This window comes from Stegostoma tigrinum, chromosome 5 (genome assembly GCF_030684315.1).
Source record: "Stegostoma tigrinum isolate sSteTig4 chromosome 5, sSteTig4.hap1, whole genome shotgun sequence".
Taxonomy (NCBI): Eukaryota; Metazoa; Chordata; class Chondrichthyes; order Orectolobiformes; family Stegostomatidae; genus Stegostoma; species Stegostoma tigrinum.
This window is the reverse complement of record NC_081358.1, coordinates 112,973,946-113,000,470: the sequence shown is the minus strand read 5'-3', so window position 1 is coordinate 113,000,470 and position 26,525 is coordinate 112,973,946. Positions and strand designations below refer to the sequence as shown.

Here is a 26,525-nt window from a genome sequence, read left to right as displayed (position 1 = left end):
GATCAGATACAGGGAGCTGAGCACTGCTCCCGGCGCGATGTACTCTCAGCAGAAGGGCACGGCAACATTAACACCGGCGTTTCAGCTCGAAGCTAACCCCAAACAGCGGACTGCAATGTTTATTGAAGAGCAGTTTAGCTCACAATTCCTACATTCAGGTCCAAACACCCAGCGTTTGCTGCAGTCATTACTCAGGAAGGTCCTGTATTAACTCTGGGTACATTACCGGGCTGCACCTGTGGGTGGAGGGGGGGGGGGGGGGGAGGTGGTGGAGAACAGAAACCACAGTGTGGGGCTGGAGGAGCACTGCAGGCCAGGCAGCATCGGGGGAACAGTTCTGGGTCGGGACCCTTCCTCAGACTGTGTTATCTCTGACTCCAGCATCTGCCGTTCTTGCTATCTCTGAGTGAGGAAACCAGAAATACGTGTGTGCCGTTTATTTCATTGCTTTGTGAGTCCAGCCTAGTGCCTGGTCCCTCGAGCCAAGACCAGGAAACCCCTCGGTGGGTTCCCTCCTCCAGCTCCCCTTGACCAGCCACTTGCAGCGCTGAAGCCGAACCCGGGCACGTCAATTCAATCCGAGTAAAAAGTTCTCGGATAACTTGTCTGCCTGAAATCTTTGTCTCCACTATGTGTCTTTCTGTCCCGTCCTTCATTAAACTCTGAGGCTGAGTGGAAGGGAGCTTTCAGTGTATCCCTATCCCATCCGCCCCCCCCCCCATGGGAAACGGTCAGAACCAAGTCCCCCCTCCCCAACTCTCCCAATCTGCCCTGGAGTATCCCGGGCTGGGATCCCGTTTTCTCCCATTTCATGCCTAACTTTAAGAGAGTGCGTGTGCCCATGAGACACCAGCCCTTCCAACATTGCCATGCTCGCTCCTGTCCCAGCCCCATATTCTGGGGGCGGCAATGACTGAAGTGCATGTCTCCCCTCCCCTCCCCGGGGCCTGTACAGCAGCTGACTGCACACAGTCTCTGCCCTACCAGCTGTGACGGAGTTCCAGCAAAACTTGCATTTCGATTTTGCGACATTTTGAGCTGCATTACTATCGCCGTTTGTAACTGTTTCCCCAAAAACAAACAAGCACAGGAAGAGTTTACACCTCCCCCACCCAACACAAGCCAAAAATAAAATGTTCAGCACGTTTCAAATCTCCTAATCCTTCCTTGGAGTATCCAATCTCCATTTTCAGTGCGTGTGGAGATAGGATTTCACTGCTTCGTTCCCATTCCGCGGGCTGGTTCTTTGCTCAGTCTGTTGTGAACGGACGGGGTCTGGAGGCGGTGAAAAGTTTAACTTGCTCATCTTGAGCTAGGTGGTGGCTGGGTATTGGGAATAAAGTGGGAGAGAGCTGGGGAGTGGGGATCAGGGGGAGAGACTTGGTGATGGGGAACAGAGAGAGAGAGCTAAGGAGAGGGGAAATTAGAGAGAGCTGAGGAGTGGGGAACAGGGGGAGAGAGCTGGGGAGTGGGGAACAGAGCGAGAGAACTAAGGAGAGGGGAAATTAGAAAGAGAGCTGGGGAGTGAGGATCGGGGGAGAGAGCTGGGGAGTGGGGATCAGGGGAGAGAGCTGGGGAGAGGGGAAATTAGAGCGAGAGCTGAGGAGAGGGGAAATTAGAGAGAGAGCTGGGGAGTGGGGATCAGGGGGAGAGAGATGGGGAGTGGGGGCCGGGGGAAAGAGCTGGAGAGTGGGAACCGGGGGAGAGAGCTGGGGAGTGGGGATCAGGGGGAGAGAGCTAGGGAGTGGGGATCGGGGGAGAGAGCTGGGGAGTGTGGATCAGGGGGAGAGAAGTGGGGAGTGGGGATCAGGGGAGAGAGCTGGGGAGTGGAGATCAGGGGAGAGAGCTGGGGAGTGGGGATCAGGGGAAAGAGCTGGAGAGTGGGAACCAGGGGGAGAGAGCAGGGGAGTGGGGATTGGGGGAGGGAGCTGGGGAGTGGGGATCGGGGGAGAGAGCTGGGGAGTGTGGATCAGGGGGAGAGAAGTGGGGAGTGGGGATCAGGGGAGAGAGCTGGGGAGTGGAGATCAGGGGAGAGAGCTGGGGAGTGGGGATCAGGGGGAGAGAGCTAGGGAGTGGGGACCAGGGGGAGAGACCTAGAGAGTGGGGATCAGGGGGAGAGACCTGGAGAGTGGGGGAGCGAGCTGGGGAGTGGGGATCGGGGGAGAGACCTGGGGAGTGGGGGAGCGAGCTGGGGAGTGGGGATCGGGGGAGAGACCTGGGGAGTGGGGGAGCGAGCTGGGCTGTGGGGATCAGAGGGAGGGAGCGGGGGAGTGGGGAGCAGGGGCAGAGAGCTGGAGAGGTACAGAGCTGTCAGAAGCTGAAACTTTGCGGTTTGGGAAGCTGCTGAGCGCAATGCCCTCACGGAGGCTGCAAACTTCAGCCCACCGCTGCCGCCGCTGCTTCTGGCCAGGGGCTGTGTGGTTAAGGAAAGCACCGGTTCACAAAATAGTCCGTGCAGAGACCGGGAACTGGGCTGGGCCGAGCTGCACTACAAGCAGGGTCAGTGTAACACGGCCAGCCGGTCCAATACACGGGAAGCTGCCGGAATCAGGGCACAGCAGGAGCCCAGGAGTTGTGGCAGTGCAAGGACAGAGAGCGGGGGGAGAGAGCTAGGGAGTGTGGATCAGGGGGAGAGAGCTAGGGAGTGGGGATCAGGGGGAGAGAGCTGGGGAGTGTGGATCAGGGGGAGAGAGCTAGGGAGTGGGGATCAGGGGGAGAGAGCTGGGGAGTGTGGATCAGGGGGAGAGAGCTAGGGAGTGGGGATCAGGGGGAGAGAGCTAGGGAGTGTGGATCAGGGGGAGAGAGCTAGGGAGTGGGGATCAGGGGGAGAGAGCTAGGGAGTGGGGATCAGGGGGAGAGAGCTGGGGAGTGGGGATCGGGGGAGAGAGCTGGGGAGTGGGGATCGGGGGAGAGAGCTGGGGAGTGTGGATCAGGGGGAGAGAAGGGTGGTTTCAATGCTTTTTAGTTTTCCGAAAGATAGGGGGGAACGCTGTGCGTCCAACCTCGCGTTCAAATCTAAAGTTTCAAAAACTGGAGAGGGCTAGAGGGGTTCGAGGGAGAGTGGGAGCAACGGGATAGAGGGGAGGAGGGGGATACAGGGAGTGTGAGGAGGAGGAAGATAATGGGATAGAGAGGATGAGGGGGATGGAGGGAAGAGAGTTGCGGATCAAGAATTGAGGATGTTTGACAGGAAGATTCAGGGCTGAGGATCCCAGAGATAGGGAGGGGCGTCCCAGGGAAACGGAGGGGATGTCAAGGATGGGGAGGGGGCCCTTGGATCGTGACAGGGCCCCAGGCTTGATTAGGGGAGTGTCAGGATCAGTAGGGTTGGGAAGTTGAGGCGGGGGGGGGGGCTGTGCTGTCAGGAGGTGGGTAAGGGGAGCTGTGGCGTGGGGGGGGGGGATCCAGGAGGCGATCCCAGTGCGTGGTGCTCTCTGGGCAGGGTCCCAGATAGAGATAGAGGCGGAAAGAGAAGCTGCCAGAGCTGTCAGTATGGTCAAGTGTGGGGTCCCGGAGACTTGAGAGGAGGAGGTGGGGGGGGGGGGCGGCAGGACAGGGACATGGAGAGTTTGGGTTGTAAAGGGGTTGGCGGGTGAAAGGCGAGCTGTTGGCAGGAAATCACTTTGCTCCATGCCCCTGATCTGGCTCTTACCTGCGAATGTCTGTCCTCTGACTCCCAGGGAAAGATGCAGCCCCAACAGAATGTAAGTTAGAAGCGGCTTCATGCCGGAGCCTGGATTGGAAAGCAGCTCCAGAGAGAGAGAGAGAGAGAGCAGGAATCTCCCGGCGCTTTCTGCCAGCTCCGCTCCTTCCCCCTAAGTTCAGCGCCTCACACGCTCAGCTTTATTTTCCACTACTTCTGGTGACTTGGCTCTGACAGTCTGGCCAGCAAAGAGCTGACGTCGCGGGGAGGGGGGGGGGGGGGGGGGGGCGCGTGCACGCCGCCCGGAAGGCCCGTCCGCGCTCTCATTCCAACCCCCTCCAACCCGCCTCGGAGGCGCGCGTGGCGATGACTCTCGGGAACGCGCCACCCTCTGAACTCCGGAACCAGCTTTTACGAAAACCAACTGGAAAGTGACAGCGAACGGGGCAGGAGATCAGAGAAGGGGGCAAGGAGAGGGAGGGAGGAATAGAGAAGAAACGGGAGAGAAATGAGAGAGAGGAGAAAGAGAGGTGGAAAGTGGAGGAGCAAGGAAGGAAGAAGAGATAGAGGAAAAAGAGATGGAAAAGTTATAAACGGAGGGGAAAGAACGGGAAGAAGAGGAAGAGAAAGACGAGGAAGATGAGAGTGGAAGTAAAAGAGAGAGAGTGTGGGAGAAGAGACAGAGAGAACAGAAAGAAGAAATGTGGAGAGAGGCAAAAAGGGAGAAAGGAGGTGCAGGTCAGTGAGATTGAAGAGAAGAAGGAAAGAGAAAATAGAGCAGAGAGAAAGACAGTGAGAGAGGAGAAAGAGGAGAGAGGAGTAAGGGGAGAAAAGGGGCACATAGAAGTGGGAGGGTGAGGGTCAGAGCGGAAAGGCCCGGGCTTACCCTGACTGATAACAGCTGTATAATTTAAGTTGAGATGGTTCCAATTGCTTTTGGTAGAAGTTTCTTGCTTATTTTGGCTTTACTTTTACTTTAATTGGACCGTGCATTTCTCTGCTATATTGGTGATTTCCTTAAAAGGGGAAATTTCCTGTTGCTTGGTTTGTTTTGGGGCAATCAAAATGACCCAACCCAAACAAGTAGTCAATTTCCACAGAGTGCTGGTTCACTGACACTAGACGAAAATTACACACTTTAAACTAAATTGTAAGATAGCCCTCTGAGCAACAGATGTCAGCGTGCACAGGGCTTACATAGTTATTTGTGTCACTGTGGTGAAGATTAGCAACGTTTAAAACTACTCTTAGGCAGCAGATATGACCCTCAAATACTAATGTACAAAGACCTCCTTTGAATGGACTGTTCAGGGTTTTTATTTTCATTCAGCAACTTTTGTTTTTGTCTCTACCTTTATTGAGCCTTGACTTGTGTAAATGCCAATGACTGGCACTCCTGCAGCTGGTACAATTTGGTGTGAGGGCTTTGGTTCAATTTGACTGGGCTAGCCTGAAGCAAGAAGTGCATTATATCCAGGTCAGAGGAGAGAATTGAATTGTTGGCAGGTTGATTTCTTATCAGAATAAAGCCTATTTCATGGCTATGATTCTCAACCTTTGACTTAGTTCAAAGTTTATCTGAGGACATTTTCAACCGACAATGCAATGTACTGCAGAGTATTGCCCAGTTTGTTCCTGTTTTCCATAAAGAAAGTAATAATTCCTTTCAAAAAAGGACCATAAAAATGTACAGAACTGCCATAATTCTCTCCACCAAGGGCACTGTGTTAGTTGGTGAGGTGTGGTTCAGCAGGGAATCCTGAAAATATTCTCCCATCTAACTGAAGATGCTTCGACTCCGTCATCAACTCAGGTTGCCAACTCCCTAGGATTTTCCTGAAGCCTGCGGTAATTAATTAATCTCAGAGACACCAGATGCATCAATTCTACAGAAAGTATATTGGAGCATGAATGATAATGTCTTTTTTGTACATTTAATTTGAAAGTTTTCATTTAATAGTTATGAACGTTGTTAACATGTCCCGCTGCCGCCTTGTTTAATAAAGTTCTAGTATGATGAGGTCTTTGAATGTTCATACAAGCTCAGACCAGAATTCTTAGTAACTGCCACACTGCTTATTACCACACTGTACATATTTGGAGGTACCAGTGGTGGACTGGTGTAGACAAAGTCAGAAGTCAGGTTACAGGCAACAGTCATCACCTGATGAAGGAGCAGCATTATGGAAGCTTGTGATTTCAAATAAACCTGTAGTACTATAACCTGGTGTGGTGTGACTTCTAACACTGTCTATGACCACAAAGCTGCAGAGCAACACACTCCATACTGTACAGGGTACAACTTCTTAGTTGAACACTAAGCCATAGGATTAGAATGGTTTGTGGTTGCTTTTAGCTGGGACAGAGTTGATGAGCCGAAGGGCCTATTCTGTGCTGTGAATCTATGCCTCTATGACATGTCTGTTGATGTCACAATAATATCATATATAAATATGGAAAATAGGAGCAGGAGTAGGCCATTCAGCCATTCAAATGTGCTAATACAACTCAACTAAGTGGCTTACCTGGATGTTTATTAAACAATATCTCTGCAAAAATATTTGAGTTGAGGTGTGGGGTGCAGAAAGCCTGTTTGACAAATGGCCAAGTAACACCTAATCTGGTATTGAACAATGTGCTCCATTTCAAATTTGTGTATGTAGAATTTCGGTGACCACTGGCACGATCTTCTGAAATGGGGCCAAGGTAATCACACAATGAATCTGATCAGGACCAGCAATGCTCCCAAACAGCCAATTCGCTCCTATCTTCTCTCAGATAAATTCAATATGGATAAAAGGTGAATTTCAATTCAATTTAATTGATGATAAACATTTATATTGAACTGTTTTACTACATATTATGCCTGGGATTGCCAAGAATGCCGACAACATTTATATTTTGACCATAAATAGTTCAGAGACATTTCACAGATCTACAGCTAGGAACTAAATGCTGAGGCAGAAAAGGAGAATGGAATGAAAAAGGGACAAGTTCTGAAGAACTTTTTAAGATATAGAGAGAGGTGGCACTGGTTGACTGGATTTAAGGAAACACCTTGTATAAAAAGTGGCTAAAATATAATAAAGCACAGCAAGTGTTTTACAGGAGCATTATGAAGTGAAGTTTGACACCGAGCCATGATACAATATAACTAGGACTAATGGCTAAACACTTGTTCAAAGAGTAGGTTTTAAGGAGGAGCTTAAAGGAATAAAAAGAGATGGTGAGTTTCAGTGAGTTTATTCCAGAGCTTACAAATTTGACTTTGGGAGAAAGAGAGGTGGAGAGATGTAAGGAATGTATTGCAGAGCTCAGAAGCTAAAGAAACAAAAAGTGCAACTATCAAATGATTAAAATTGGGATGCATAAGAGGGTGGAACTAAAGGGGCACAAATATCTCAGGGTGTTGTGATGCTGGAGGATATGACAGAGATAGAGAGGGGGGATGGATATGGAGGGAGTTGGAAGCAAGGATGAGAGTTTTAAATGGAGCCATAGCTCAAACAGGAGCAATGTAGGTCGGAGGGCACAAGAGTGGTGAGTGATTGGGACTTCGTAAATGTTCAAAAAGGAAAATAGAGTTTGGATAATCTCAAGTTTATTGACAGTAAGCTGTGGGAGTCCAGCTGGAACTCCGTTAGAATAGTGAAGTCTAATTGTATAAAAGGCATGGACAAGGCTGGTGAGCTAAAGAAGGGTCAGTGTTTCCCAAATGAAACCGAAAGGCACACATTTTCACTGAGTCTAATCCTAAAACAATGCCCTTGTCTCTGTTGATCCTAATCCTGAAATGTAAGTACAGTTTTACCCTGGCCCTAAACAAAGACACTGTTTATAATTATCCTAATCCTCAAATAAAGTGCTGTCTATTTTTGCTGTAATCCTAAAACGAGACTTATGTTTTTTTGCTAACCCTGGGCTTGTGTTGTGCTAAAATTAATACATAAGTATATCCATTGGAGGCAGCGATAAGGTCATGGACTTCTCTTACATGGAGCTTAGTAAAGCAAATCAGCTTTGTTTCAGGGAGAGAAGATTCACAAAAATACATTAAAATGGGTCTTGAGAAAAAGGCAGTAGCCATGTCAATCACCTGTGCATAATGTACTTCTCAATGCCCTGGACACGGCATGTTTTAAGCCATTTTCACATTATATTTGGAATCATACAGTCTAAATGGAGACCAATCACAGCAATAACACCTCTTTGGAATAACAACTCAGTGTGTCCCATTCTCTTTTTCTCCCTCTCCAATAGTTTTTCAAGCAAAAGTCCAATTTCTACTTGGAAGTTACTAAATAAATCTCTTTCCAAATGGTAACAAATCACTACATTAAAAATAATATCCTAATTTCCCCTCTGGCTTTTTTGACATCCAACAATGGATGAAAGGTTAAACCACGGTCCTCATAGTTGAGTGTAAAAGGTCGCATTGCTGCATCTGAATGACGAGCAGGGGTGTTCTCTCATGTCTTGGGCCTGTATTAATCCCTTAACCAATGACAGGCCATTATCACGTTGCTGGCCATGGGAGCTTGCTGTGTGCAGATTGCCTGCTAAATTTCCTATTCCACAGCAGCAATTGCACTTCAAAAGCATTTCTTTGCCTGCAAAGCACATTGGAATGTCCCTGTGTAAGAAAATATACAGGCTGGGATGCTTTTTGGAGACTTGGTGTGGACTTCATGGGCTGCATAGCCTGTTTCCACACTGTAGCAATGCTATGAATGCATGTTCTTTCTTTGATGTTATAGAAAAAGAATACATTACTCCCAAATCTACTTTTGAATAATGCTGTTCTGCCATGTTATCACACACCTCTGGAGCAGGTAGGGATATGCCTCCTGGCTTACAAGTAGGGATGCTATTACTGCACTACAACAGCCACCTAATTTTATTGAATTGATGAATTTACTATCATCTGCCATAGTTGGAGTTGAACTCACATCCTACTGTATTAGCTTGGATATATGGGATTATCAGTTCAGTGGAGTACCACTTCACCTTCCCCTTAACTTCAAATCAAAAAATTCTGGAAACAGATTTCACTGGAGCTTTCAATGGATAATTGGACATGTATTTGAAGTGGACTAATTTAGAGTTTTGTGAGGAAGAAGTTGAGACAAAATTGAACAGCTTTTGAAAGACCCAGGACAGGCACAATGGGTCAAATGCCTTCATTTAGTGCTCCAAAATGACATGATACTACAGGGTACCAGTCTATCAGCTATTGGAAGCCTGCTGTCTGAATGGTGACTAAAGATCAAAAGAAGAGCAGGTGGTAATAGTTCAGTTAGAAGTATATCAGTGTTCTACAATTCTCAGCGTAAGTGAACAAAATGTGGCCAGCCAACAAACTTGCTGAATGCATAAAGATATTCTTTATCTTCCAGTCTAAACCATTACATCTACTCTGTTCCAACACATAATCTCAAAACTGGAGAATTGACAGTGCAGCTCAGTGTCATTGAAGATGTTGCTTACTTCAACTGTACAGATTGGGAGCCTCAGAATTGGTTTTTGCTCTGCCCACATTTTAAGAACACAGATATTTTTACTTCTTGGAACTGGTTCTGAGAAAGACCAGAAGATTTATTGTGTGTTCTTGTACCTCTGCTTCCTTAACCTCATTGTAGTTCTCCAGGCAAAGCCCGGCAATAGCATTTACAACTGGTGGATAGGAAAGAATTCAGCTCTTTATTTTTGAGTGGAGATTTAGGGGCACCTCATGAAAGCTATAACTAATGTGGCTCTTAAGTAACATCAGGTTTGCAATGTTCCCCCAATTTACAATATCTTCAGATGTGGAACTATTAGCACAGGGGACTGGCCAGACTTAAAAATAGCTTCACTTGGGGCTCTGTAATTGGCCTTAGTGCTCCTGAATTGTGTAGAAGCAAATCATCCAGGTTTCTTGCTCTTGACTACTCTGAGTTTTTCTTTATTTGGCTGGTGTGGAGCGCAAAAGTATAGGTTCATAGCTGAAGAATAATAAGTTGGTTCAGACTCTGGTGCAATGATGGTGGCTTGGAAAAGGATATGTTGCCAGAGTTAAATCAGCCTTTAGAAGACAAAATGTAATGGACAGATGGAGAATTTAATGTATTTAATTAACCAATAATAGTATATAAAAGCAAAGTCATCTCAACTGGGCCAGTTTGTGCTTAAGAATGAACATAATTTCCCAATGAAAAGTTAAACTGGAGTTGAATCTTGAAAATACTGGAAGGAAATACAGAACCATATTATATGATGGCTGAGTTCTAAGAAAGGGAAACATTTGTGTTACATTTGACTCATTAACTTATTTAAAACAAACACTACTTTATCCATAAAATGAAACAAAGAACTGCGGATGCTGAAGGTCTGAAATAAAATAGAATGTGCTGGAGAAACTCAGCAGGTTTGTCAGCATCAGCAGAGAGAGAGAAACAGAGTTAATTTTCAAGTCCAGTGACCCTTCTTCAGTACTGGATGTTACTAAATCCATGTTGGCCGAAACAAACTGCTGGGAGATAAACAAATGTAATTAACAGAAATTGTGGTCTTGTAGATTTCAGGAAATCACATTGTTTCCTGCCATGCAGACGCCGAGCTTTTAAACAAATGTCTTTCCAGTGAGACAGATCTAATACATATATATATTTCTTATTGAATATGTTTCTTTTTGAACTGATTTTGTTGTTAAACTAAACTTTGGTTACGATAAGTTAAAAGCCTCATTACCTCCTCAACTTTTGTAACTTTATGAATGTATTTCTCGGCCTTCTAACCCTGACAAAATCTCATCCGTTGTCGCAATTTGAGCTTGTCAACTTTGAGAAGGGTATTTTCCATTTTGAGAGAATTTTATCCTATTTCATCTGAATAGATAAACGACTTCCTGACTGCAGTGGCCTTTTAAGCTGTGCTCGAGATAGTTTAAACGTCATTGCTTAAGTGAATGTTATGAAGCCAACTGTCTGTGCAGAGCCTTTTCAATCCCAATGCAGTGATGATCATCAAAGGCAGGGTTTTTCTTGACAAGAAATCAAATTTTTTTGAAACTAGGTAGGGTCTCTGAACCAAGTTTTGGCTGTTTACTATGTTTCTTTGACTAACTCAGAAAGGAATGTTTTATCCTTGGCACGGGTCGGCTTTCCTCAATAGATATTTTGATGCAAGACAAATAAACTGTAGCTCAACCTAAATAGTTTGGCCAGCTGAATTACAACAAAGTTGACACCAAGTAACTCTTGACTGCTTCTGAAACAGCCTAACATGTCACTCCATTCGAGGGTAATGTAGGATGGGCAACAAATGTGGATCTTAAGAGTGATGATCACAACCCATGAAAGAATGAAAATCAGTCTCAGTACGTTGCTGAATGCTTGGATTGTTTATCCTGAGTCAATTTTTTCTGGGCCAGTGGCTGAAGCCATTGCACAACAATCGACTCTTTAACAAGAATCAACGTAACACAAAGTTTAAACCCTTCTGGTAGTATCAGGGATGAGCAATTGCAAAATGAAAAGCCGCCAACCCTGACAATTCTGATGTCCTCTGATGAAGGGTCTAGGCGTGAAACGTCAGCTTTTGTGGTCCTGAGATGCTGCTTGGCCTGCTGTGTTCATCCAGCTCCACACTTTGTTACCCTGACAACTTTTCCTGGTTCATACCTTTAAACTGTGACCTTACAATCATAGAGTCAAAGAGTTTTACAGCCTGGAAATAGACCCTTCAGTCTAACTCGTCTGTGCTGACCGGATATCCTAAATTCATCTGGTCCCATTTGCCAGAATTTGGCCAATGTCCCTCCAAACCCTTCTTATTCATATATCCATCCAGATGCCTTTTAAATGCTGTAACTGTATCAGCCTCCACCACTTCCTGTTGCACCTTATTCCATACACACACCAGCCTTTACATGAAAAAGTTGCCCCTTAGGTCCCTTTTAAATCTACCCCTCTCACTTTGAACCTGCACCATCTAGTTTTGGACTCCCCTACCCTCGAAAAAAGACCTTGGCTATTCACTCTATCCATGTTCCTCATGATTTTATAAACCCCTGTAAGGTCACCCCTCAACCTTCCATGCTGCAGGCAAAATAACCTCAGCCTATTCAGCCTCTCTGTCTAGCTTCTGTGAATGTATGTGCTTCTGTGAATCAATTTCTGTCTGTGTTGGTCTCTTTAAATCTTCATGCTTGCTTGATAATAATTTGATACCCAACTGAGGGAAGGAGTATTAGAGGACATGGGTCTCAAACCGCAGACTAATGTTTTGGTTAACTGAAAGTGAGGTTTGTCACCCGTGCTCCAATATGCTTCAGAGATTTGGATAGCCTTTAGCAGGCACCCCAAAGCCCTGGAGAAGTATTGCCAATGGTGCCTTAGCAAGGTTGTCTAGATCTAGTGGCAAGAAAGGCAAGACAACAGCAGCTCCCTCTCATCAAGCAACATGCCCAACATCTGAGCTGTGATCACTCAAAACCAGCTCCACTGGCCAGGATGGTTTTCATATGCCTAACACCAGAATCCTAAAGCAGCAGTTGTGAACATGGCAGCTGGTGGGTACCATACACATATACATATACACGCACGCACATGCACACACACACACACACACACACACACACACACATGCTCACACACACACACACACACACACACACACACACACACCTGCACGCACACACTGACAGATGCACAGAGACACAGAATCTCTCACACACACATACACACACACACAGACTGTCGCACTTACACAGAAACAGCACACACACTCACATGCCCACATACACACACGCAATCACACAGGCACACACAAACACACCTCCAAGTGTGTGTGAAAGAGATCTGTAGGTATATGTGTGTGAGAGAAAGGTCAATGGAGGTGTGTTGGTGCGAGTGAGAGAGAGAGGGGGAGATCTAAATGTGTATGTGTGTGTGGCAGAGTATGAGGCCAGACCACCTCCGAACCCAAGGTTCCAGATTGGAAACAAGTCTTCATTGATCCTGAGGGACTCCCTATGAAGTTGACCCAGCATCATCTAATGTCTGCTAAGGTGCAGATCAAATCATGGGCACTCTCTACTTGCATCAACTTGATTAGCTGTTATAGAGTCATAGAGTAATACAGAATGGAAACCTGCCCTTCAGCTCAAACTGGTCCATGCTGACCATGGTGCCCACTCAGCTAGTTCCAATTGACAGCATTTGGCCCATATCCCTCTAAACCCTTCCCATCCAAGTACCTATCCAACTGTTTTTAAAATGTTGCTATTGTACCTGCCTCAATCACTTTCTCTGGCAGCTGTTTCCATACACACACCATTCTCTGTGAGAAGAAGTTGCCCCTCAGGTCTTACTTAAATCATCGCACTCTCATCTTAAACCTATACCCTCTAATTTTCAATTCCCCATCCTTGGTAAAAAGACTATATGCATTCATTCCATCTATCCCCCTCACGATTTTATATACCACAATAAGGTCAACACTAATGCTCTTACATTCCAAGGAATAAAGCCCTATCCTGGCCAACCTCTGCCTATAACTCAGGCCTACTCGTCCTGGCAACATCCTTGTAAATCTTCTTTGCAAGCTTTCCAGTTTAATTATGTCTTTCATTTCACAGGATGACCAAAACTGTACACAATACCCCATGTGTGTCCTCACCAATAACTTATACAGTTCTAACATAATGTTCCAACTCCTGTACTCAGTGTCTTGATTGATGAACACCAGCATGCTAAATGCCTTCTTCACCACTCTGCCTACCTGTGATGCTGCTTTCAATGAACTATGTACTTGTACACTTAGGTCCCTCTGTTCTACAACACTCCTCAGGAACTTACCATTTACTGTATAAGTCCTACCTTAGTTTGACTTTCCAAAGTGCAACACCTCACACTCATCTGTATTGAAATACATTTGCCAATCCTCAGCCTACTTTCCCAGTTGATCAAGATCCCTCTGTAATTTTTGATAACCTTCCTCACTATCAACAATACCTCCTAATTTCATATCATCTTACTTGTATCATCTATAAAACTTACTAATCATACCTTGTACATTCACATCCAAAGGTCCCAGCACCAACTCCTGTGACACATCACTAGTCATGAGTCTCCAGTCTGAGAAACAATCTTCAACCATCACCCTCTGCTTTCTACCATCGAGCCAGTTTTGCATCCAATTAAGTAGGTCTCCCTGGATTCTATGCAACCTAACCTTCACGATGAGCCTGCCTTGCGGATCTTGTCTAAAGCCTTACTAAAGTCCATTTAGACAACATCCACTGCCCTACCCTCATCTATCCTATTGTATGTGTAATTTTGTTTATGTGTCTGTGCCTTGTGTGTGCTTCTGGTCCATGTGTCGTGTGTGTGTGTGTGTGTGTGTGTGTGTGTGTGTGTGTGTGTTTATTCTGCATGGTTTTCTCACAAGTAATGTAGGATTCATGCGTGTTTGAGTGTATCTGTTCCATGTGTCTTGTTGGTTTATCTTCTGTGTGTTTCCATGTATCAGTGGGTGGGTGTGTGTTTCTTATGCCAGTGTGCAGACGGTATGGCCGGTTGTATCCACCTTCATCTCTAGGTGTACATGTGTGTGAGAGACAGAGACTTGTGGAGTTGTGCGGGGATGAGTGACAGAGAGATCTATAGGTGTGGGTATGTGTAAGAGAAATCTATGGGTGTGTGTGTGTGAGTGTGTGTGTGAAGGGTCCGTGAGCTTTTGTGCTTCTAAGATACTGTTCAACCAGCTCCACACTTTTTGTTATCTCGGATTCTCCAGCATCTGCACTTCCCGTTACCTCTGATACATTCTCCAGCTCAGATCGATTTTGTTTCTCCCCCGTCCTCCGGTGTGGGACAGCTACAGAACGGGAGAAGGCACTCTGATTTGGCAGCGTCACCGACTTCCGAGGCAGAGCTGGTCACACGCCCAGCCTGGGTGACATAACAGTCCATTTGCAGGAGCTGTTAGACCAAGCGTGCCTCCTGCCTCCGTTTGTTTCTCAGCAGATATTTGCGAACGTGCCAGTGAAGTCCCAGGGTGTATATATAGGATTTATATAGGATACTCGGCACCGGCTCCCCTCTAATCTTTTAAATGACCTCCAAATAAGTCCAAACACAAACAAGCAACAAACGGTCAACAGGAAGAACTGCGAGAGAAACTTATCACAATTAGGTTGCTTTGAGTGGTATCAGAGATAACGGGAACTGCAGATGCTGGAGAATCCAAGATAATAAAGTGTGGAGCTGGATGAACACAGCAGGCCAAGCAGCATCTCAGGAGCACAAAAGCTGACGTTTCGGGCCTCTCTAATGAAGGGTCTAGGCACAAAACGTCAGCTTTTGTGCTCCTGAGATGCTGCTTGGCCTGCTGTGTTCATCCAACTCCACACTTTTTGTTATCTCAGGTTATTTTGAGTATTCCTGAGAACCGATTGACAGACAAATCGAACAATTCATAGCACACGTAGCAGGAGAATTGCATTTGTCTGCCCGACCCCGGTGATATTTAAGGGCATTTGAGTTGTTTCTCTTGCTTCTGAGGCCAATGGATGCGAACACCCCCTTCCCCTGATTGAATGTTTTAATGTGACTATTTGAATGAATCAACTGATCTTCACAGATAGAGAGAGAAAAAAAAGAGAACTGTTTTTTTTCAGAGAACAGAATCTGTACAAAGACGCACGCTGGCACGAATTGCTGGCTCGGACTGAGAGCTGTTGTGTAGACTCAGTTTTACCCCCGTCTGCAAAAGGCAGCTTGTGTCTCCGCGCTTGGAGCTGATTTGACTTCTCTTCCCCGAACTCTGTAGTGACAGCGAGTGCCCGCGGCGTAACAGCGCCCTCTACTGATGCTCAGGTGGAGAATCCGTCTGAGAATCCTACCCTTGCCCATTGCTCTGAAACAGCCTCTGTTTTATAGTCCAGAACCCTGTAATGTAGAACAAAATAAACCTGTCTCCCCCAAAAATGCCGGTGTCACGTGCAAAGGCCCAGGGCACCGTTGTAAGGTGAGAGGAGAGAGATTTACAAAAGAGATGAGGGGCAATATTTTTTACACAGCGGGTGGGGTTCTGCGTGTGGAATGAACTTCCCGAAGTGGTGGATATGGGTACAATCACAATGTTTAAAAGACCGTTGGATAAACACATGAGATAACAAGGTGTCGAGCTGGATGAACACAGCAGGCCAAGCAGCGTAAGAGAAGCAGGAAAGCTGACGTTTCGGGCCTCGACCCTTCTTCAGAAATGGATAGCTACATGAACAGGAAAGGTTTGGAGGGATATGGGCCAAGGGCAGGCAGATGGGACTAGTTTCGTTCGGAATTATGTTCGGCATGGACTGCTTGGGCCAAAGAGTCTGTTTCTGTGCTGTATGACTCTGATCCTATATCGGGCACTTATGGGATGCTTTGATTCAGTGCTGTCCAAATTCACATGAGAGAAAATGAATCCTTGCCAAATTTGGGAGCATTCAATATTTTCTCATTATATGTTGAAGGCACCTTTCTGTTCAAGCCCTGACAGTTAGTATTGGTGGGCATCCCTCTCAGCTCCTCCTGCTCAATGCTCATGTACTGTTTGACCTGTCCTATATTCCCTTTCAAATGTGGGTGCAGTGTAGTTGATGATAGTGTGCAAGCCTGGAATCCTCAGTACAGGAGGGATGTGATACCACTGGAAAGAATGCAGATTGTATGGACTGGGGTGGACAAAGTCAGAAGTCAGGTGATAGCTCAACAGGTTTAATTGAAACCACAAAAGCTTTCAGAGCACAGCCTCTTCATCGGGTGCAGTGAGACAGAAGATCACACAGACACAGAGTTTATAGGTAGAGAGATCAAGGGCAGAGAGATCAAAAGATCATATGACTGGTGTGAGTGGAGTGTCAGATGTTAAGTCTCTGCAGGTGACCAAGAATGTTTAAAGTGTTCAACGGTGTGTAAAGTGTTTATGAAGTCAATGCCAGTGTTGTGCTGTCATGACAATCAGGCAGAGTGATAGGAATATACAAACAGTGACATCTCAGGTCTGACAATGGATTGTAGGAGTGAAAAACCGCATGACCTCCTTGGAAGACAGATGCAGGATAGGACCAATAGAGTATTCTCTAGTTCATTATCTAGTACTTCCCCAGAATGGAGAAACTACGCCATGCTCACTGCAACCATCAACATGTCATCAATGTCGACAAGCATCTCGCCAAGATCAACCCTACGCCTCCACTTCTCACCTTCAAAACAACAGCCAAACCTGTTAAACAGACCATTGTTCATAATAAACTATCCAACCTCCAGGAGAGCATCGACCACAGCACCACACAATCTGTCACGGCAACCTCTGCAAGACATGTCAGATCACCGATACGGAGACTACCATCACACGTGGGACCACCACCCATCGTGTGCGCGGCAGGTACTCATGTGACTCGGCCAACATTGTCTATCCCATTCGCTGCAGGGGCATTCACTGCCTTGAGGCATGGTATGCCAGTGGGACCATGCAGACACTACAACAACGGATGAATTGCACTGCATGACAGCTGTCAGACAGGAATGCTTCCTCCCAGTTAGGGAGCACTTCAGGGGTAAAGGGCATTCAGCCTCCAATTTTCATGTAAGCATCCTCCAAGGCAGCCTCCAAGATACATAACAGTGCAATAGCATCAAATAGAGACTGATAGCCAAGTTCCATACCCATGGAGATGGCCTCAACCTTGATGTTAGGTCTATGTCACATTACATGTGACCCCACCACACTGTTGTATATCTGTAAAATCTCCACTTTCCAGCTTTGACAGCATCACCTTCATAAATTGTAATGATCTCTCTACCTTAATTAGCTTATACATTTCTGAATTACTTCCTACAATCTCTCGCATACGCACACACTCACACACACTCTCATACGCACATGCTCACACACGCACTCTTTCACACATACACACACAGTCTCTTACACGCACGGTCCCACACACACTCACACAGACCTTCTCTCACACAGTCTCTGACACACACATATATTCTCTCACACACATATGCTCTCTCATACACAGTCTCTCTCAAGCACAAACACACACACAATCACATATATACATACACTGTTTCTCTCTCTCTCTCTCTTTCTCTGTCTCTCTCACACACACACACAGAAATAAATCTATGGGGCAAATCATTTAATCCAAGATGTTTGTTTATTTGCAGATACATTCCATCTTGTTCAAAAAACGCACAATTTGGAGTCACAGTCAGTCAGTGTGGCATCTTATAAATTCCTGCTTTCAGAATAAAACCAGCCTGATTCCAGATGAAAACTCTGAGACAGATTCTGAACAAAGTCTCATACCTACAATTCAGTGTCTGACCTGAGATGTCACCTTCATTCCTATCGATGTCTCGTTAAACTCTGTGTCTATGTGCTCTCCTCTCTCACTGCACCTGATGAAGGGGCTGCATTCCGAAAGCTTGTGTGATTTCAGATAAATCTGTTGGACTATAACTTGGTGTCACATGACTACTGACTTTGCCTGTAGGGGTGATAGAGGCAGAAACTCATTTAATACTTATTTAGATACACAGTTGTGAGCCAAGTCATGTAAAGTTATAAGCCAAGTGCTTTGAAATGCGATTAGAGTAGATAGATGGTTGGTTTCGACCAGTTCAGCTTCAATGAGCCAAAGGGCCCTGTTCTGTGTTGTAGATCTCTATGACTCTTTGCCCTTAGATTAAATGGCAGCCTTTTTTTCAGGCATCAGCTCTCACCTCTGAGTAAATTTGAAAAGGTTGTCTGCTCAAGTCTTATTCCAGAGACCCAAAATGTAATACAGTGCAGTGTTGGGGCAATGCAGCATTGTCAGCGCTGCTGGCTTTCAGCTGACATGTTCAGCTGAGGTCCTGTAATCTCTACAATAAAAGCAAATCCCAGCAGAGGCTGAAAATTTGAAATACAGACAAGAAATGGTGGCAAAACCCAACTGGTCAGGCAACACTTATGGACAGAGAAACAGAGTTAATCTTTCAGCTTAATGATCTTTTTGTTCACTTCAGTCCAGGGTGAAGCTCAGATTACTCAAATTTGAATTCTTATTCTTTGACCAACGTAACTAAAAACACAATCTGGTCAGTACAGGACATTGGTTAGGCCCTCTTTGGAATAACGTATGCAATTCTGGTCTCCCTGCTACAGGAAGGATGTTGTGAAACTTGAAAGGGTTCAGAAAAGATTTACAAGGATATTGCCAGGGTTGGAGGGTTTGAGTTACAGGGAGAGGCTGAATACACTGGAGCATCAGAGGCTAAGGGATGACCTTATAGAGGTTTATAAAATCATGAGGGACATAGATAGGGTGAATCAACAAGGTCCTTTCCCTGGCGTAGGGGTGTCCAAGGCTGGAGTACATTGCTTTAAGGCAACAGGGGAAAAATTTAAAGGGACCTGTGGACAACTTTTTCATGCAGAGGGTGGCACTTGTGGGGAATGAGCTGCCAGAGGAAGTGGTGGAGGCCGGTACAATTACAATATTTAAAAGGCATCTAGATGAGTACATGCAATAGGAAGGGTTTAGAGGGAATATGGGCCAAATACTGGAAAATTGGACTAAATTAATTTTGGATATCTGGTCAACATGGATGAGTGGGACTGAAAGATCTGTTTCCACGCTATACGGTTCTGTGACTCTATGACTGTTACCTCATTACTGAGTGTGGGGTCTTGCTATGTGAAAATGCTGCTGTGTTTGCTACATTACAACAGGGACAACACTGCAAAATGTTTTAATGCATGTAGAGCACTTTGGGACATCTGGAAGGGGAAGACATTCCATAAATGCAAGTATCTTAATTTTTCAATTCTGCCTCATGCATTTCAGAACATGAGGCTGATATTTGAGATCAGCAATTAATCAAATGGCCTTTACTTCTGAGCACAGATTATGAATGACCAGACATCAAAAATGTCTTAATCACTCAATTTACTTTGTTATAGCTCACCATTGCCACCTTCTCAAGGACAGTACTTTTCATGCCCTCAAGATGTTCCAAAGCAGAATATCAGAAATGTGGGAGCTATTTTGCACACAGCAAGCTCCCACAAATAGAAATGTACCCATTACCAGATAATCCATTTTTATTTTGGATACCTATCGGAAGGATAATTCTTGGTCAGATCACTGGGGAAAACTGCCCTGCCTTTCTTCAAAATAGTGTCGCAAGATCTCCCATGTCCACCTGTGAGGGCAGATGGAGCCAAGGGTTTAAAATCTCATCCAAAACAAAATATCTCCAAGGATGGAGCACTCCATCATAACTGCACAAATATTTCCTGCACCCAAATCTGGGATTCACAACTCTCTGACCCCTTTCGCCTTGGTAAAAGTGCTTCCCAGTGAGCCATAACTGGGACCAAGTAGTGTTGTTCGTCTTTAATGCTGAGGGAAAGGAAAATTGCATTTTGTACAGTATTTCTCATGACAATAGGGTGTCCGTAGCCCTCCGTAAATAATAAATGATTCTGTACGGTTGTCAATTCTGTAATTTGTGTGGCACCAGACAGCGAATTTTCATGATGAGATCAGCCAGCTCAACTAACCCTGACACCTTCCTCCCCCATGCTTCATTTTGTTGCACTATATACCAAGTGAACCAGCAAAATGCCTTCAATATTTTAATATTCTGTAATTGCTGTGCAAACAAAAATGGATTGTCCAAAATCATCACAGAAAGATGCAAACTGTTCTGCAAGTTGGTTGCTGGCAGACGTGTGGAGGACGGATAACTGCATAGACTGGTTCTGTATCTGTTGAAAAATACATTTCTGTTTATCTTTTCAAAGATTAAAATGGATCAACTTCCCCTCTCTGGCATGCTTCACCTGATTTTCTCTATGTTTCAATATTTTAAATACAGTTTATATAAATAATTGTTGTCTTCAGTTTTGCAGCAAGCACCATCTCAAAAAACACAGAACGATGTAAATTTCATGAACCTGTTCCATCTTGTGTAATCAGTTATGGAGGCTCCATCACAAACTGCAAGCATCAGAAGCATTAGTGTGCCTTGATCAATTGTTCTGAGCATTAAAACTGGAAAAATGTACATTTGCAAATTATTTGGCAAACTGTTGTAACTGACTCTAAACCCAGTTTCACCTCTCATTTATGCTCACACAGTTATACATGTCCTCACTGAAAAGTGAGCAGAAATAGCAAGAATTTTCTTTACCTATATAAGGGAAGCGCATTTGGATTCAATTATCCAACTGTAAAGCGGGTATAAAGCAATTAAGCAACAGATCCTTTTACCGGAGATAATGGGAACTGCAGATGCTGGAGAATTCCAAGGTAATAAAACGTGAGGCTGGATGAACACAGCAGGCCAAGAAGCATCTCAGGAGCACAAAAGATCAAGCAGCATCTCAGGAGAGATCTTTTTACCAGTTTGTTAGTTAGCAAGATTAAATCTCTTGAGGTTGTATCTCTCACAGACCATAGTGAGTATGGAGACCGTCAGTTAAAATCCCAGCACGGTAATTCCTTCTTCATTTCTTTGCCTGATGACAGGGCTTATTCACAGTCCTACAATCTCCATCATAGCGAGGAACAGGAGGCAGATTGAGAATCTACCCCACATAGCATAGGTTTATACTGTTGGCTCCAAAATGATACATACCATCGATCAAAGCAACTGAGGCGACTCTCTAGCCAGAGGAGCCTAATTTGCTGTGGCAACATTGACTTTTACATCCATGTCGTAGCCTGGGGCTATGAATAGTGATGTTGGATACTCCTTTTTCCTTTCATCACATGGTTGACCAGTCATCGCCTACCATTGGCATAAGCTGGAAAGATTTACAAGTTAATACTCCATATGCCTGATGCGTTACGAGCACATTTTCCTTGACCATCAAATCCTAAGGTGGAAATTGAACTTGGTGCTTCTGGTTCAGAGGCTGGGATACTATGATTACAAAACAAGGCTCCCCTCACCACCATGGGAATTTACTAAAATAAATTCAGTATATTTGGTCAATTATAACTACCAATGGAAAATGCTTATGAAAACCACTGGAATGTTGTAACAATATACAGTAGAGAGCCTGGGGTAAGGGAGAGTGTACTTAGGAGAGATTAACAGGGGAGAAATTAATATATGACAGCAAAGTAGAAAAAATTAAAAAACACAGATAGTGAGAGCTTCCACAGGTATATAAAAAGGAAGAGAACAGCTAAAGTTTAAAAAATTCCTTTCGAGACTGGGGAATTAATAACAAGAAACAAAGAACTTACAACTTTAAACAGAAAACTACATATCTGTCCTTATAGTGAAACATAAAGGAAACGCCCCAAGAATAATATAAAATCAAGTAGTGAAAAGGAGAGAGGAACTTGAAACAATCACAACTGCTAGTGGAAAAAGCACTTGGAAAACTAATGGGGCCGAGACTCCACAGTCGGATGACTGTCTAGCTGGAGTTTGCACATTCTTCCTGAGTCTGCGTTGGTTTCCTTCGAAGGTTATGGTTTCTTCTCACAGGTGAAAGATGTGCAGATTAGCTGGATTGGCCATGCTGAATTGCCCATAATGTCCAGGGATGTGCAAGCTAGGTCGATTAGCAATGGGAAATGCAGGTTTGCAGGGATAGGGTAGGGAGGTTGGTCTGGGGATACTCTACGAAGGGGCTCGATGGGCTGAATGGCCTGCTTCCCCACTGTAGGGATTCTACAATTCTAAGTCACCGAGATCTAAAGTCCTGCCTCCTCTGATTTTTAAAGAACTGACTGCAAAAGGAATGGAAGTGTTGTTTGTTATTGTCCAATATTTCCCAGGAAATTGGAAATGTGCCTGCAGTTCAGAAAACTGCAAAAATGTAGCACCTTATTCAGGAAATATGGTAGGCAGAAAGCAGGGAACGATGGGTCAGTTACCCTGATGTCTGTCATGGGAGAATGGTAGGCCCATTCTAAAGGAAGGAACAGCAAGACATTTAGAAAGTCATAATACAAACAAGCAAAGTCAACATGTTTTGATCAAATGCTTGATATATTACTTGATAAGTTATGTGAAACCTACAGGTTCAAATGAATATCAAAAAAAGGGGAAATTGTACTGCTGGGTATATTTTATGCACAGGAAATGTTCAGAGAAGTTCAAAAATAATAGGACAGTAATGCTACGTAATTTCACCTACTTGAATATTATATGGCATAGAATTCCTAACGTGAATTCAGGAGAACATCTTAACCCATTTTTAGCCCTCGACTTAGACTTAAGGAATGAAGTTGAGCAGTTGGAAGAGACATTAGTGTGAGAATATTTTGGTGCCAGTGATTGTAATTCAGTTAGATTTAATGCAGTTATGGAATAGGGCAAAGATGAGCAAAGTATAATTTTTTTTAATTATAAAACCGAAACAGTATTAGGGCAATGGGAGCATCCAACATGGCGACAAAATGGATTCAGAAAAAATATGCACTCAACTCAAGTACTGAGTAGTTCTTTACCCTAAACTTTCGAAAAGATGTAAAGATGCTTGAGAGTTTATGGAGGAGATATACCAGAATGATCCCAAGTATGGGGTCACTGGCTATAAAATTGGATCGGAAAAGCTAGCATTTTGCTTCTTTCTTTTTTTCACCGAATGGCCAGCATTGATTGCCTATCTCTAATTGCCCTTGCTTGGCCATTTCAGGGGGCAGTTAACAATCAATCACAATACTACAAGTCAGTTGATCACACCAGGTGAGGTGGCAGATTTTCAGTATCTAGCTGTCTCCCCTTTCTCAGGCAATGTGCTCTGCTGCGTGAGGTAATGGTTTTAAAAGGGTTAATGTCAGAGACTACATTGGGCACAACCCTATCTGATGATGTCATTCAGTCTTGACTGGAAATTCAAAAAGCCTAGCTCCAGATTACAATGGTGGCAGACATGCCATCCTTGGCTCTTGATATTTTTAGTAAGGATGCCTAACTAAGCAGTGTAAATTGTACCAACTGCTATCATGCAAGGCTCAAGTATGTTTGCCCTCTACCACTGGACTCCATCCTGGGCAAAGCAACTCATTTGTTTGGCATCACATCCACAAACATCCACTCCCTGCATCACCAACACTCAGTCATGACGCTGTGTATTCTGTACAAGATGCCTGCAGAAATTCTCCAATGAACTTAGACAGCACCGTCCAAACCATAATCACTATCATCTAGGAAAATGGTACAGAATTATCAAAACAAATAAGCAGGGCAATACAGCAACATTGATTTAACACAAGGTTAGAAACATGAAAGTCAAATGATTAAAATAGCAAGATTATATCTTTAGCAAAACAGCAGACTCCCAACATCGAGATGCTGCAGATTTAAAACAAATTTGAAGGAAGAGAATAAATGACTACATGAAGAAAAAAAAGTAATAGTAATAAGATTAAATCTAAAAGCATTATAATCCCATAGGGATGGTCTCTCATTCAAGAGATAACTGATGGTGAGTTTAATCTGAGGCTCAACACACCTCAGGTAAGGAGTGAGGTTGCGAAAGTAAGACTTTATAGTGATGTCAGCTGGCATAGGAATTGAGCCCATGCTCTTGGCTTCACTCTGCTTTGCAAATCAATCACCCAGCCAGCTGAACTAACTGAATACCTACCACAAGCAATGACATTTCAGAAATAGTCCAAACAAAACATAGAATTGGACATCCAGGAGTAAACAATTCTTAACATACAGATATCCTTCAATATAAAATATTTAATTATAAATGAGTAAATATTGAATAGGATCTATAGTAGATAACATAATAAATCAACAAAATATGAAAGAAAGTTCAGATATTCTTAAATACTTTCTTAAAGTTTGTTGATAGTTACTTTAATCTGAAAATATACAAAACTCTAGAAAAGGCAAGAATTAACATAAGTGTTCAACACTAAGGGGAAATCAATACATAATTTCAAGAGTGACCTGTACAGTTTAATGAAAATCTGGAACTATTAAGCTTTGAAATCAGAACTCATAAGAGATAAAATTGTTGTTAGCAATATTAATGGGTTGTGACCAGATTCTATGCAGTCTAACTACCTTTCTGTTACAGAATTATCTTGGAGGCAGCATTAAGAGAGAAGGTGGGATCTGACAGCCACCTCTTGGGGAAAACACAGGATTACAAAAATAATCAAATGGTGATGCCATGGAAAAATATATTAAAATGGTTTTGCCATGGGAAAGTCATGAGATGATTGATTGATGATTAACTCCTTTAGGGACCATGTAGATTGCTGATGTTGTAGAAAGCAAAATTTTAGGTACCTACCTTATAAGTAATCAAGAGACAGTAGCAGAGGGAAGTAAAAAATGAGTGATTCTATTGTCTATTTTATTTTTATGTGGTAGAGTCCATTATATTACTAAATTTTAAAGTAAGCAGTGGTGAGAAAAGGTATTAATTTAATTCAATAAGTAATAAAGAATATAACTAATTACTTAATTAGGACAAAATAAAGATAGCAGGGCTGGTGTTAAATTGCAGTATGTGGGAACTCCTGTACATAAGTGAGGCCCAATGCAAACATGTCCGCACTAAGTGTTAATGACACAAATAACTTTCAGTCAGTGTTTATGAATTAGAGGTAGACTTTCAGATGCTCAAACATATCAAGCTGAGGGAAATTTATCTGCATGCATTGTACCAGGAGGCAGTCATTGAAGCTCTTTGGATAGGATTTCTGATTTAGCCAGTGGTCAGAGACAGAAGGAGGTGACTGACTGTTAGGCAGGAAAGGGAACCCAAAGGGAAGGAATACAGGAAACTGCAACCTTTGCAATTTTTCTACTAGCATGAGATTCCTTTATTTTGTTTGAATGAAAGAGAGGGCTGTAAGGTGGATAAGCTAACTGACTATGGGAATGTGGCACAGGAAGCTATTTCAGGGAGATGAATATAAAGAAATGCGGTGGTAGTCAGAGATAGTAAAGGGAAAATAGGAAAAGTCACCATCGTCTCACCAGACCACAGCATTGATCTCTCGTTAGAGAGAAACGACTGGTTTTGGTTTAACCTGAGGGTCACCACACCTCAGGCAAAGGGAGAGGTTGAGAATGAAAGCCCTGCATGGTAATCTCTGCTCATGTGTATATTGAATCCATACCATCACAAACCAGCCATCCAGCCAACTAAGCCTAGGTAGCAGAGCAGTAACGGGATTTGACACTGCTCTCTGCAACAAAGGTATGAGTCCAGAAGATTGTGTTACCTGTCCAGTGCCAGGGTTTGGGATATCTGCTCTTGGCTGAAGAGGAACTTACAGTAGGAGGCAGGAGATTGTGATCCATGTAGGTTTTAACAACATAGGTAGGACAAGGACAGAGTTACTGCCTAGTCAGTATGAGGAGATGGGTACCCAATTTAAGAGTAAGACATCCAACATAACAATTTCTGGATTAAGATGTTAGTAATGTTTAATTGGCATGTAGGTAAGTAAGATTCGAAAAGTGAATGCATGGCTCAAAGTCTACTTCTGGAGAAAGCAGTTCTGTTTCATGGGGCACTGACACCAATACTGGGAACGTGGGGACTATACTATTGAGAAGGTCTATGCCTGAAGCATCTGCATCCAATGTTTAGCATTTTGCTAAACTAGAGAAGTAATGGGGGCTTTAACATAAATAAAGGGTACAGGAATCAAATTTGTGAAGATATGGTAAATCAAAGAGAAGAGACAAAGTAAGAGAGAAACTGGCCAGGCAAATTAGATTAAGGGGTGAATATTTCAGGTGATATTTCAGAGCATACAGAATAGATGCGTTCCAATGAGAAAATAAAAATTCAAATGGTGAAAGACGAGACTGAGTAGCTTACCCTTGCTCCTAGTGTGTGCGTTCAGCTGTTCTCA

General features: G+C 44.0%; 1 protein-coding gene across 3 annotated transcripts in view; it reads right to left on the bottom strand.

Moving 5' to 3' along the window:
- Positions 1–3,867, bottom strand: part of LOC125451651 (receptor-type tyrosine-protein phosphatase mu-like) — an 820,886-nt gene extending 817,019 nt beyond the window's left edge. For all 3 annotated transcript variants that reach the window (XM_059646218.1, XM_059646219.1, XM_059646220.1), the window contains exon 1: positions 3,653–3,867. In XM_059646218.1, coding sequence (XP_059502201.1) covers positions 3,653–3,725 — 73 coding nt within the window. In that variant the 5' untranslated portion in view covers positions 3,726–3,867. The remainder of the gene's footprint in view (positions 1–3,652) is intronic.
- Positions 3,868–26,525: the final 22,658 nt, after the last annotated feature.